The sequence below is a fragment of the Ranitomeya variabilis genome, chromosome 6 (genome assembly GCF_051348905.1).
Source record: "Ranitomeya variabilis isolate aRanVar5 chromosome 6, aRanVar5.hap1, whole genome shotgun sequence".
Lineage (NCBI taxonomy): Eukaryota > Metazoa > Chordata > Amphibia > Anura > Dendrobatidae > Ranitomeya > Ranitomeya variabilis.
The window spans coordinates 538,477,921-538,491,564 of record NC_135237.1 but is presented as its reverse complement, the minus strand read 5'-3'; the positions used below and the strand labels follow the sequence as shown (position 1 = coordinate 538,491,564).

General features: G+C 39.2%; 1 protein-coding gene across 4 annotated transcripts in view; it reads right to left on the bottom strand.

Moving 5' to 3' along the window:
* The window catches only part of COL14A1 (collagen type XIV alpha 1 chain), a 193,363-nt gene that overhangs the window by 91,519 nt on the left and 88,200 nt on the right, over window positions 1-13,644 (bottom strand). For all 4 annotated transcript variants that reach the window (XM_077271151.1, XM_077271154.1, XM_077271153.1 and 1 more), the window contains 9 exons: window positions 12,950-13,095; window positions 12,563-12,692; window positions 12,122-12,261; window positions 10,421-10,547; window positions 8,499-8,638; window positions 7,577-7,709; window positions 5,551-5,598; window positions 2,472-2,611; window positions 770-899 (listed from right to left, as the gene is read on the bottom strand). In XM_077271151.1, the coding sequence (XP_077127266.1) occupies window positions 770-899; window positions 2,472-2,611; window positions 5,551-5,598; window positions 7,577-7,709; window positions 8,499-8,638; window positions 10,421-10,547; window positions 12,122-12,261; window positions 12,563-12,692; window positions 12,950-13,095 (1,134 nt within the window). The remainder of the gene's footprint in view (window positions 1-769; window positions 900-2,471; window positions 2,612-5,550; window positions 5,599-7,576; window positions 7,710-8,498; window positions 8,639-10,420; window positions 10,548-12,121; window positions 12,262-12,562; window positions 12,693-12,949; window positions 13,096-13,644) is intronic.

Genomic DNA, 13,644 nt, shown 5'->3' with positions numbered 1-13,644 from the left:
CGATCACAGCAGCTGGTGTTTCTTTCACTGTCATGCAGATGACAGCGGGAGAAACACCCGATGTTTGGAGTGCCGAACCCGAACAGTAACACAGACTTCTTGGAGAATACCCTGAACTTTACTGTTTGGGTTTGCCCATCTCTAGTATGTACATCTTTTGGATGTATTTCGAGCTGTCCCATTGACTTGTATTGCTAAGTCTGGAGAAAGGAAGACACCTGAAAAATGGACTTCTAGCTTCTTTTAACTGTCTGGCATCTTTGGAAACTTGAAGTAGTTAAAAATAAAACTCTCAGAAAACTGTACCCATGCACACCAAGTTATTTTTACAGGCAATGGGTTATGTTTATTCTTTTGAGCATTTAGGAAGCGCTTTGTCAGGCTGGTTTTGTAGTGAACTTTCCTTGAAGAAAACATCGTGTGCACACACCCGTAGGCAACTTTTCTGAAGTTCAGCACTTGACAACAAGAACCGAGGTGGTGGACATCATAACTGATGTAGTCCGGATATAACTTAATCCTCAGGTGATCCATCGAACCTCCATCTCCTTCTACCGGCTATAAGGCTTTCCTCACTCCCGCTCTACATGTCCCGGCCATGGATGCGCGCTATGACTATACAGAATAAGGGCGCTGTCATTTTTAGCTAAGGACCCCAGACAGGCCTGCCCTGCTACATTCTCACTGCTACCTTCCCATTGTCTTTGGTAGACTGTATAAATATATATATATTAGGCATAAAGTAATCATTCTATATACTACAGCATACATGTTTTCCCAGACGATGACATGGCAATCCCTTCTCCATTGAAATACACAGGGGTGACGGTGACTTTATATTCAGTGTCAGACAGCAAAGACGGCAGCACAACTTCGCTTTCCCTTCCGGATACGACTTTCTGCAGAAGACGAGACATGAGGTTACAAATACAACAAGCAGCATCGTATAGCATGCGGAACACTTATCGTATTGGCTCTGCGTGGCTAAAGACGGGATTAAATGTTACTGATCCAAACTTCACGTATTTTTCGCCTCTTTGTTGAAATGTGTTTTATATGTGAAAATGGACGAAATAATTGTAGGATTCCATCACCAATTTGGTTCTAGAGTTGGTGCGAATCATTTCACAAGACCACGTATGAGGCCGCAGCAGTAATATGTGGCCGCTGGACGGTTGCCCTGAGAATTGCCTCTTACCGCCTGGCATCCATGGCTTCTCTTTTGATTAGCCAGCATGGAGCAACATCCTCGTTTTGGCATGACGTTCGTTTGATCTTGCACCAGTTTGGCTAATCAAAAGAGGAGCCTTGGATGTTGGGGGGCAGGTGGCGGTTCTCTAAGCTCCCGTGTAGCGGCCACCGATAACTGACGTAGCTGATGGGATGGGTTCCTGCAAATCAATTCGAACAAAAGCAAAAAGAGTGTCTGGTGATCGGTTGATCGGTCAAGTAAAGACTGAAGCTGCCAGTAACTGCACCTTTTCCCTACAGTGGCCACTACAGGCGAACCAAGGTATTACATGGTGACCATTAAAATAACAGGGCCTACGTGGGCTTTGTAGTGGCTCACCACTCTGGATGATAGAAGGAAGGTAATGAGTTAATTACACCCCCTTTATCGAGGTACACACATATGAGTGGTCTACTTGGGACGAGATCAATAGGACAAATGCAATGATCATTAATAATCCTTGTGTGCCATTAGTGATTATCATTATGTCTTAAGCCACTTTAGGCTACGTTCCCACCCAATGTCTTAATTGTGGGGGTTCTATAGTAATATCCGTAGTGCTACGTGCAATTGGTGACATCCACAACATCCACATAAACAATTTGGATACATAGAGGCAGATTCATCTGTTTTTGTTCCTTTTTTTTTTTGACTCGTTTTGTGCATTTTTCCTCTCTTTAATATTTGCATCATATTCATCTTTTTACTTGTGCATTTTTTAAAGTCATTTGTTTATTTGTTCATCTATTTTTTTTTTTAGTTTGCTGTGGGCAGGATTTAGGTTTTCCAGATCTTTTCATCTAATTCATTATTTTGCGTTTTTTTTTTCTAAAAGTTGGAAAATTTTTGCACACATTTGCTCCAGTCCGCCTCCTTCTGGAGTGATTTTAGGTATGTGAGAATTTATTTTTGTGTGCAAGTTTTTCGCCTTTTTGCAAAATATACAATCTTTTTGCAACTAAAAAAAAAGAAAGAAAAAATTACTAAACAAAAATTAAGATGATTTTTTTGCTTTGGGCAAAATTCGTGAAATACGTGCACTGTTTTGGCAAAAAACATGTGCACAAAAATGACAATAAATACCGCAAGAGAAAAGAAAGAGACAAAAAAATGCAAATGCCATTAAATCTTGTTCTTTTTTTTTTTCTTGCAGTATTTATTAACTTTTTTTGCAACAAACTCTTCAAAACGGCATACATTTTCCCCAAATTACTCTGCATATTTTAATTGCACATCTTACCACTTCTTCCCGATCTCCATATGCCGTGACGTAGGATACCAGATATTGGCGAATATTGCCATCTGTCATCAGCCATGACACGCGGAGGCTGGATGTGGTCTCATCGTCTACTAGAAGGTTTCTGATACCTAAACGGACCACTGTAAGGATAATAACGTATAACTATCAGTGTTGTGTAAGGTGAAAATCATGGGCGCCAATGCAAAATCTCCAAAAGGGCCCCCAACTATCATGGGTCTTTGACGGTACTGGTCTTTCCATATGGCCTAATGGAACCTTTTGGGCCCCCCTAGGCACCAGGACTCAGTTAGGCAGTGGGTAGCCAGCTGTCAATCAGCATGACAGCCGCCGCTCTGTTGAAGTGACATCAGCGGGAGTCACTCAATGGTCAGTAGGGGTCATTGGTGACACAGAGCGGTGCTGGGCACAGCAGGCAGGTAGTTGGCAACTACCTGCCTGTTAGTTCTTAAGCCCATAGCAAAAATATATTTAGTCATGGATAACCCATTTAAATAATATTAAAGCTTAGAATGCTGAATAAACAGATCAGGAACCCAGATCAACATATACAGTGGCATGTAAAAGTTTGTGCTCCCCTGGCCAAAATTACTGTTATTGTGAACAGTTAAACAATTTGAAGAGGAAATGATCTCTAAAACGCCTAAAGTTACAGATAACACATTTCCTTTGTATTTTAGGCAAACAAAAAAAAAAATATTATTACTTTTTACATTTTAAAATTTACAAAAGGGAAAATGGGCTTATGCAAAAGTTTGGAAATTTGTGTGCTCAGATAATTTTCTCCAAGGTTTCAGACCTTAATTAGCCCGTTAATGTTATGGTTTGTTCACTATCGTCGGTAGGAAAGGCCAGGTGATGTACATTTTCCAGCTTTATAAAATCCCAGCCTCCTTTAACCTTGTGCCAAACAAAGAGCAGTCATGGGTTCTTATAAGCCGCTGCCTAGCCCTCTGAAAATGAAAATGGTGGAGGTCTACAAAGCAGGAGAAAGCTATAAGAAGATAGCAAAGTGTTTTCAAGTTGCCCTGTCCTCAGTTTGAAATGTAATTATAATAATGTTTGGAAGACCAAGCAATATTTCAGTGAGAGCTGCTCGTAGGATTGCTAGAGAGGTAAATCAGAACTTGACTGCAAAAGACCTTCAGAAAGATTTATCAGACTCTGGAGTTGTGGTACATTGTTCTACTGTTCAGAGACACCTGCACAAACATGGCCTTCATGGAAGAGTCAACAGAAGAAAACCTCTCCGGCGTCCTCAACATAAAATTCATCATCAGAAGTATGCAAAAGAACATCTAAACAAGCCTGATGCATTTTGGAAACAAGTCCTGTGGACCAATGAGGTTAAAATAGAACTGCTTGGCCACAATCATAAAAGGTATGAGTGGAGTAAAAAGGGCACAGAATTTCAGGAAATGAACATCTCGCCAACCATTAAGCAGGGGGGTGGATCAACCATGTTTGGGGTTGTGTTGCATTCAATGACACAATTTCACGGGTAGAGGGAAGAACGGATAAAAAAAAATGTGCACAAATTCTTGATGTAAACATAAGGCTAGGTTCACATTGCGTTAAAGCAGCCTGTTCAACACATGCGTTAAACGGGCTGCGTTAACGCAAGTGCCGAAATTCAATCGTGCTAGCGCAGATAGAGTTAGCAAATGCTGTATGTGCGCTAGAAGTGACGGACCCAGAAACGCTGCAGCCCGCGTCCGAGGGTCCGTCACTCAATGACGCCTGAAATAGGGTTTAATGGCAGCATTAGCGGACTGCGTTACACCGCGTTATGCCGCGGTGTAACGCAGTCCGTCTAATGGACTGGGGAAACGTAATGTGAACCCAGCCTAACACCATCTGTAAAAAGCTGATGTTGAAAAGAGGAAGAGGATGGCTTCTACAAATGGATAATGATCCTAAACACACGTCAAAATCCACAATAGACGACCTCAAAAGGTGCAAGCTGAAGCTTTTACAATGGCCCTCACAGTCACCTGATCTGAATATCATTGACAATCTGTGACTAGACCTCAAAATAGCAGAGGATGTAAGACGACCCAGGAATCTCACAGAACCAGGAGAATTTTCCAAAAAAGAAAGAATGAAAATCCCTCAAACAAGAAATGAAAGACTCTTGTTTGGCTACAAAAAGTGTTTACAAGCTGTGATACTTGCAAAAGTAGGTGCTACTTGGTACTAACCATGCAGAGTACCCAAACTTTTGCATTGGTCCATTTTCCTTTTTGTCATTTTTAACATTTAAAAGATGAAAATATATATATATATATATTTGGCTAAAATACAAACAAAATGTGTCACCTTTAACTTTAGGCATTTTAGAGATCCTTTCATGTTCACCATGCTTAACTGATCACAATAACAGTAATTTTGACCAGGGGTGCCCAAACCTTTACATGCCACTGTACTGTACAATTCTGAAAAATTGCCATTCACTGAAAGGTCTTGTTCACACGTTACATTTTTTTTTCCATGAAATTGGATTTTATCATATCTGCAGCATGTCAAATCTTTAAACATTTTTTGCAAATAAATGGGGAAACATTGAAAGTTAAAAGTCATGCAAAAACGTGAGTATTTTATGTAGAGTTTTTTCGACCAACACTTTAATTTTGCTGCAGAAAAACCTGCTACAAATACTCAACATATGCACAGAACCAAATACAGAGTAAACGTTCAGGTCAGAAGATTTGCTCTGCTGTAGCTCCAGCTCTGCTTTTGTGCAAGAATATTTCCATTCATCGACAGCAATCTGTGATTTTGAAATCCCAAAGTATATAAAAGAACTTTCCATTAATTGGTGATTCGGCTTTAGTTACATAAAACCTTAGAAACGCTATACTACACAGGTTACGGTATATAACGCTGCCGTCTTATATGCACTGGCCACATTGGCAAGGGATTGGCCTCCTATTTCATACATGGAGCCCCATCTACTCACATAATGTGGAATTAACCTGTTTAATGTCTTTTCCCAATGAAAGGCGGAAGTTTACAGGATTAGCAAAAAAAGGGACAGTAATAATCAATAAATTCCACATACCTGGTGTTGTAGGTCTTGCTGTAGTTGGAGTAGTTGTAGTTCTCGTCACTGAAAGTAGAAGCAAATGTGATATTTATATACATCTGTATATGTTAGGTGTTAAACAAAAATATAAAAAAATAATCTTACATTTTATTATTTTGGCACTGATTTGGACTATTATATCTTTACTATGTGATGGTTCTATTATGTGATCACTGTATGACACTGTCTTTAAGGAGGACCTGTCATTAGATCGTAAGTGTCCAGTTTTTGCTCTTATTTTATTCCCGCTACTCCCCTGAGTATTCAGTTTTTTTGTTTTTTTTAAATCCGCCATACGGTTCTGAAGATATTTGCCTTTTTACTTAGTGCTAATTTTTACGTTTTTTCTAAGGGGGTGTGGCTTACTGTGGGGTTTTCTGGGGGCGTGTCTTAATTACCCGTGAGCACCGCCCCCAGGGTGAAGACCATAAAAATTAGCGCTAAATAAAAAAGGCCTATATCTCTTGAATCGTATGGCGGATTTAAAAAAAAAAAGCAAAATAGTCAGAGGAGCAGAGAGGGAATAAAATAAGAGCAAAAAATAGCCACTTTTGATTTGGTTACAGCTTTACTTTAAAAGTTCTCTGATTCTAATTGATTTCCTATCCTCAGGAGAGGCCATCACTATCGGATCTTTGGGGGATCCTGATACCTGGATCTTCACCGATCTGCTAAGAGAATAGATCACTCATTCCTAATGAAGTGTGTGTGGTTCTGTGCCTGGTAAACCATGAAAGATGGCATGTTTTTTTAAGTCATCTTTCTTTTTTTGTGTCTTTTAGCATTTGATGAGGTTTTGGGGGAAACTTCTTCAAAATACGTACGTGGTTCATAAATTTTGCACAAAATCAAAAAGGTTCTTTTGAGAGCAAAAAAGCAGCATATTCTTCTAAAATGACAGAAAATTTGAGGTGTACAGGTGTACATAAAATCATTCCAAGGAGGAGGGGGGGGGGGTAACAATTAATGAAACAGCACAAAATATCTGCAAACCCCAAACCTTAGCCACAGTAACAAACATAGCATAAAATAGACTTAAAAATAAGTGCAAATTAAAAGAACAAAGGGCAAATGAAAATCAGCCTAAAAACACCAAAAAAATAGACAAAAAAAGCAATAACAAATCAGGGAAGTCAATCAAATTATAAGTGGGGGTGCCAAGATTCAGACCCCCAACGATGTAGCACTGATGAACTATCATAAGGACAGGTCTTCTGTTTTCTAGGGCCATGGTATCCTTTAAGGAGGACCTGTCACCAGTTCAAAAGTGGTCAATTTTTATTGTTATTTTAATCCTGCTGTTCCCCTGAGTATTCCGATTTTTGTTTTTTTAAAATCCGCCATACGGATCCAGAGACATGGGCCTCTTTATTTACGCATGTTCTTTACTAAGGAGCACTACTCAAAAGGTAATAATGCAAGACACGCCCCCAGAGAACTCTGTGCGCCACGCCCCCATGTTAAAGAACAGCTATAATAGGTCATAACTAAATGGCCCATATCTCTGGAACCGTATGGCGGATTTAAAAAATACAAAAAGTGGAATACTCAGGGGAGCAACTGGAATATTATAGAGCAAACTGTTTCCAGTTTTGATCTGATGACATCCCCTTCTTAAAGGCAGCATGGTTAAATTATTTAGGCACTATAAGGCACTTAGCACAGTATTATAGCATTATAATTTATGATTTCTATTATGTTTGTAGCCACCTTAGCTTAGTCGCTTTGACCTAAGATTTTCTTAACATTAGAAAATTTCAATTACCAGCAAAAGACCTGCCACAGACCTCTTTCTGGCCCTGACTACAAGAACAAGGAGCAAGGAAGTCACTAGGAATCTGTCCGCAGAATATGACACTCGGGGGAACCATGGGACTTTTTTGTCCCCGACGTCTACCCTACTCTTACATTTTGACTTAATTAACTTCCACCCATCATGAAGAACATATTACACAATTTCTAATTACAGAATTAAGATTTTTTGTTTTAAAAGATTTCTTACGAGTTGTAGCCAAAGCCGATAGGGAATCACTTTCTGTTTCATCTGGAAATATTGCGGAAAGGGTAACTTCATATTCTGTGCTGTGAGTCAGACCATCCATGAGATAGTTGGAGATGTCTCCCTTTACAAGAGCCTATGAAGAGTTGATGAGAATGAATAAAGCTTGCTTCTTATTGGTTAAAAATTTCAAAAGTTTTCATATTTTCTTTACTTAAAGGGGTTGTCCACATATGGGGATTTTTTTTTGTATTGCTTGCTTAAATGCATGTATTTTGGGCAAAAATAATTTTTGGCCATTGGGTTTCATTAAAAATTTGGCACTCTTTGGCTCTTACAGCCTCTTTGCTTCCAGCACATGTAATGATGTGATCTGTGGTTATAAATCTGCAGGGAGGAGCTTAAAGAGTCACAAACATTCCCATTGGACAGTCAGAATGAGCTCATTGCCGGATTCTCAGCAAACTCATTCTAAAGCCTGCATTAGACGGTGCATCACAAAGGCTGCAGAAGGCAAACGGTGAAATTTTTTTTATTAAACCCAATTACAAAAATGAATTTTAGCCAAAAATACATGTATTTAAGTTAAAAAAAAAAAAAGTCCCTAAAGGATAGACAACCCCTTTAAAGGAAAAATAAAGTAAGAAAGCAAACACCAATTTGCCAATAGGATATGAGCCATTTACACCAGCCGATTTCAGGCCAGTAATGAGCTCCGACCGACTACATTCACGACTCCAGAGGAAAAGTGCTCGATGTCTACAGAAAGGAGGAACAAACAGCCCCTTCTAACATTAAATGGGAAAAAAAGGAGAAGAGATAGAGAGACCTCCAGGACATATATACATATATGATTTACATGGACTGAATGTGCTCTCAGAACAAATCACCAAAAATTATGTTACGGGGTAAAAAGGACATTTACCTCCTGAGTGGTACCACCAGTGCGGGGCGTCCATGTCAGTCTGTACATGACGATATCTGGAGCGAATCGTGTCCAGTAAGCTCTGAAACTGTGCGTGGTGATATCTCTCACATTGAGATCCCGAGGAGAAGGGACTGGCTCTGAGAGCAGAAATGTAGAAGTCTTATAATGTTATATTGATACATGAGTCATCAGCAGATTAGAAATGGAGAAGGAAGGACTGGAGGACCTTTCCTATCCTGAATTACACACATCTGTGTAATACTTAATTTCCCCTGCGGAAGTGCTGCAGGGAAACTGAACACTCAGGCTACATCCACACAAATTTTTTTTAGGAATTTTTTTCTGCAGACAGATTTCAAAATCCTCAAAAACTGATTTAGGGTATGATGCCTTACTTCCGACGCCGAAGCCACTCTTTGCTGACAGTTATGCCATCATCTTCAGTGCCTGTTCTGCTGGCAGCATCTTTCCCCGATACTTTCAACTATAAAAAGCGGGTGGCTTCCAAACTAAGCCACCTGAAGAAGTGTTAATCAATTCACAGTTTCTGAACCATGAAGGGGTTAAAATAAGTAACAAAAGGCTGAATATGTGCACAGCAATGCCGTTTTTACATTGCTGTGCATTGTTTTTTGTTGTTTTTTTTTTTCAGGTGGTTTTAAGGCGGAATCCACGTTATTTTTTTTTTCAGAAAAGATTTTTAAAAACACCTGGTGGAAAAAGCAACTTGAAAACCTTTCAAACACCATTCAAAAGAATGAACATATGCATGGCTATAAAATCTATGGAATAATGACATTCCTGCTCATATGTTCAGGTTTTTAAGGTGGTTTGTGTGGCGGAATGTACCTAAAAAAGACGGGTATGTGCACATGGAGTCTTTATCATGCGAATGCCGTTTAGGAGCCACCTGAAAAAGTGCCCAAAAAATGAACATAATGCGCAGCAATATAAAAACGACATTGCTGTGCAGATCTTCAGTATTTTGTTACTACTTTTATCTACTTCAGTGTCTGGAAACCTTATTCTTCAGGAGCCGCTCGCAATCTTAATTAAGATATTAAAGAAGATATTAGTTGTCGTGAGATTGACGGGAGAAGTGCAATGAACCCTCTGGAGGAAAAATTGGCACTGGCTTTTTCTTCAAGAATAGTCGCCTGGAAAAATTTGGCGGCTGTGCCGCAATCTACAAGGCATTGGCAGTTTCAGCTCCGAAAACTCAACAAAAAGACTCCGTTTGCTCATACTTGGAGAGTTTCTGATCCAAAGCCTCAGAAAAAATAAAACTCAGTGTGAACACACCCTTTACAGTAAAAACCCCTTCAACTATACTGAACCCAATTTTAATTCCTGGCTACTGTACATACAGAGTCAACATCTTGAGTTTGTCAGGATTATTACCACCTCAACACTCCCTTTAATCAGACGGGCACAGCGTTGTTTTATGAATTAAATGGGTTGCAGCTTTTTATAATGGCTTTATTTTAGAAAAGGCCCAAAAATAAGCAAATGTCATTTATTAAAGCTGCCTCAGCAATCAACAGTAATCTGAAGGAACTTATCAGAAAGTGTTACATTTCCGTACAGTGCCTCCACAGGCGGAATTAAGTATTACATGGTGAATCATGAAATCCATAAGCTGAGTCATTTAAAGTGGTACACTCTTTTTAGTCTTTCTTCTTTATGCTGCCTATCCATCATAGGCAGCATAAAAATGTGATTTCTAAACCCCTTGAACAAGACTATTAAAATGACCATGTAAGCACTATACAGAGTCATAACATTCAATTAGAAGGGATGTAGGCCCAATTTGGGCCAGATATCTATTCTCTATGGTCCCGGGGATGACTATATTGTATATTTACCCTTGGCCGACATACTCTGTGAGTCCAGGTCTAGTCATCCTATTCTAGACTTACTTGTAGTAAAAGTGCCAGTGAGGGGCTCAGATTGGCCTTCGTCAAAAACAGAGAAGACAGCCACCGTGTACTCTGTCAGTGAGGACAACTTCTTTAAGTCGACGGTTGCAACTTTCCCGACTTCCACCTGTCAAATAAATGGATTTATATGATATATTACCCAAGAAAGTCTACACATCGTCATTAACAGTCTACACATTGTCAATACCTGGTGTACAACCCAACAAGACGGAAGGGCCCTCTGACAGCAGAAAGTTTGGACGGGTAAGGAGGGACTAGTGAAGAGAATAGATAGTAAATTGAAGACTAGGAAGACAATGGTTAGCAAAACACTCAAAAGTTAGACGAGCATATAAAAAAAACGAGAAACAAAGGCCCCGATTTATCATTCGCGTTTTTTTTAAAGTCAGTTTTCTTTTTTATCTTGTGGTATTCACTGATTTATTAAAATGGTGCATGCGTTTCATGACTTTTGTGCAAAGTAAAAATTCACTTTTTTCCAATCATTTTATTTTTTTTGTAAAAAGTGTTAGATATTTTGCAAAATGATGCAAAAACGTGATTTGACATGCATAAAATCACTCCAGGAGTTGGGGGACTGGAGTACAGATGCGCTAAAATTTTGCCAAATTTAAAAAAGTCGCAAGTGAAAACATTTGGAAATCCCAAACTCTGCTCACATTAGCAAACAGAAGAAAGAATAAGCGAACACATATAAAAATAGACTTTAAGAAAGGCGCAAACTACGAAAACAATTAATTGAAAAATGAAAAACAGCTGAAAAATACCAAAAACAAGACAGAAAACAGGTGCAAATGCAATAATAAATCTGGGCCAAAGAGAATTGTGATAAGATTCAGGAAGATCTCTAAGGTAACCAATGAGAGTTGGAGAAAATGTTAGCATCAGTCCGATTGGCTGTAGAGGGTAAGGTCGCGTTCAGTCATCCGTTTTTCACATATGTGTTTTATCCATGGTTTCACACCCATCGTAGTCTATGGGGATATTCACATGTCCGTGTTTTTAGCGGATCTGAGTCATTAATCAAAGTTGGCGAAAGGAATAATCAACATGCAGTTGCCATCCATGGGTCATCCGAGTCCGGCCTGTTTATTACGGTTTCACTCCTTCCTGGTATGTGATGTAATTTTGCAGAAAACCAAATGTAGTCAACTGACAATTGTAATGGTCATCAGATCTGATATGTAAAATAGTTATTGATTTGGCCCGCTTGGAAAAGTAACAAACACAAGAATGATGACATTCATCAGTAAAAGACAGAGGGACAACCTAATTCTAGAGGAACATTGGTATATATTGGAGTATGAGAGGAGCCGGTGAAGCGTTAATAACTGTTCGGGCAAGATAGAAGACCTAGGAGCCAAAAAACGTAGACTAGGCCATGTAGTCAAGCACTAAATTTATCAACCAGAATGAACCATCTGGTGAATTTTAAGACTGTCTCATCTAAGTTTCATCCCGATGGCTTGATACTATCAAGATAATGGAGGAGAAGACCCTGGTGGACCTATCAAGGCTTGCACAAGATCAATCTTCCTACAGAGTGTTCATCCATCAAGTCACCATATCTTGAGATCGAGCTGAAGGCCGTTAATAATAATATAGTCTAAGTCCACACTTTTTAAGACACTGTAAACTGCCCCATTTTTTCATATATTTCGAGGTTAAAAATTGACTCACATCATTGATGTCAGCTCCCCCGGTCTTCACATACATGATACGATATCCATTTACATTCTTATGAGAGTGGTCCCAAGAGACGGTGGCAGTGCTGTGCCCAATATTAGAAAACCGGAGGTTTCTAGGTGGGGTCAGTGGTACTGTGGAAACATAAAACATTGAGTATGATCCATCTACCTTCTCTCCTGTCCTGGCACTCTGAGACAGGCCCTCATTTTTGAGGTCCCAGAAGTGGGTTCCACATCAATCAGACATTTATGCATCCTGTAAATAGGCTATAAACATCTGAGATGGGATAAATAAATCCATTAAAAAAAATATTGGTGTTTTATACAATTTTCTTAACAATTTTTAAAAATGTACTTTAAACATGGCAGATTTGCCACTTTATATATGGACCAGCTTCTTTAACCCCTTTCGTTTTGCATATGAACTTCTTACATGTGGTTTCTTGTCCGGTGAGTGGATCGCTGGCTTCTTCTCCAAACATAGCGTAGACTGTGACTGTGTATTCGGTACTGGGAGTCAATCCATCCAACTCAACATCTGTCACTGAACTGGAAACTTTCATCTGGAATAAGTAAAGTGGTTATTATCACCAACAGCTTCGGATACTCTCCAACACTGTCATTCCAGAGAATACAGATGATGGCAGAAACCGAGATGCATGGTGTGGTACGCCACTATTTTCAGCCCTTGGCAGTCCTGTCCTGCACTTTGCCCAGTAAACCATTGGAGTACGTGGCCGTGCAGAACAAATGGATTGTCTACATAATGAACAGTGCCTATTAACCATCTGAAATATTTAGTTGTGCCATTTCAATTTACCTCTTTTTCATCTGCAGTCAGTCCTTCTGTGAGAGGAGCGTAGAGGATCATATACCCAGTAGCACCTGCAACACCAACCCATTTTGCCCTCATACTTCGGTGAGTGACGTCGTACAGGTCAAGATCAGAGGCCATGGGCAATGCCACTGAAAGGAAAAAATGTAGAGTAACAATACAGATTTTAACATCAATGGAACTAGAAATAATACGTTGCACAGTTTTTTTCTGACTGATTTTGACATATCTGGACATGAGAAATTCAATCTGAATAGTTCATATAAGGTCTCTAATAAGGAAGCTTTTAAAGGGCATCTGACAGAGATCAACCCTCCTAAGCCGTCTATATGGGCATGTAAGTCACAGAAAGATGAATAAAATGATACCTTGAAATCTGTGATATGATGTCTTATTCCAGAGAAATCCATATTTTTCTTAATACATTAATGAGCTATTAAGATCTATGGGCAGGACATAGATCTCCCGGAGAATCTGCCTCCAGAGTGTATTTTAAATTAAAGAGGGCGTTACCAGTGTGAGACATGTAGATCAGGATCAAAATCTCTCCTCGAAATAACAATCCACTGTTCCTCTTCCACTTACGAATTTCACCTTCATCAATTTTTTTATTAATATTATTTTTATTTGTTAGTTTTATCTTCTTTTTTTTTATTTTCTTTCTATGTTTCAATATTCTA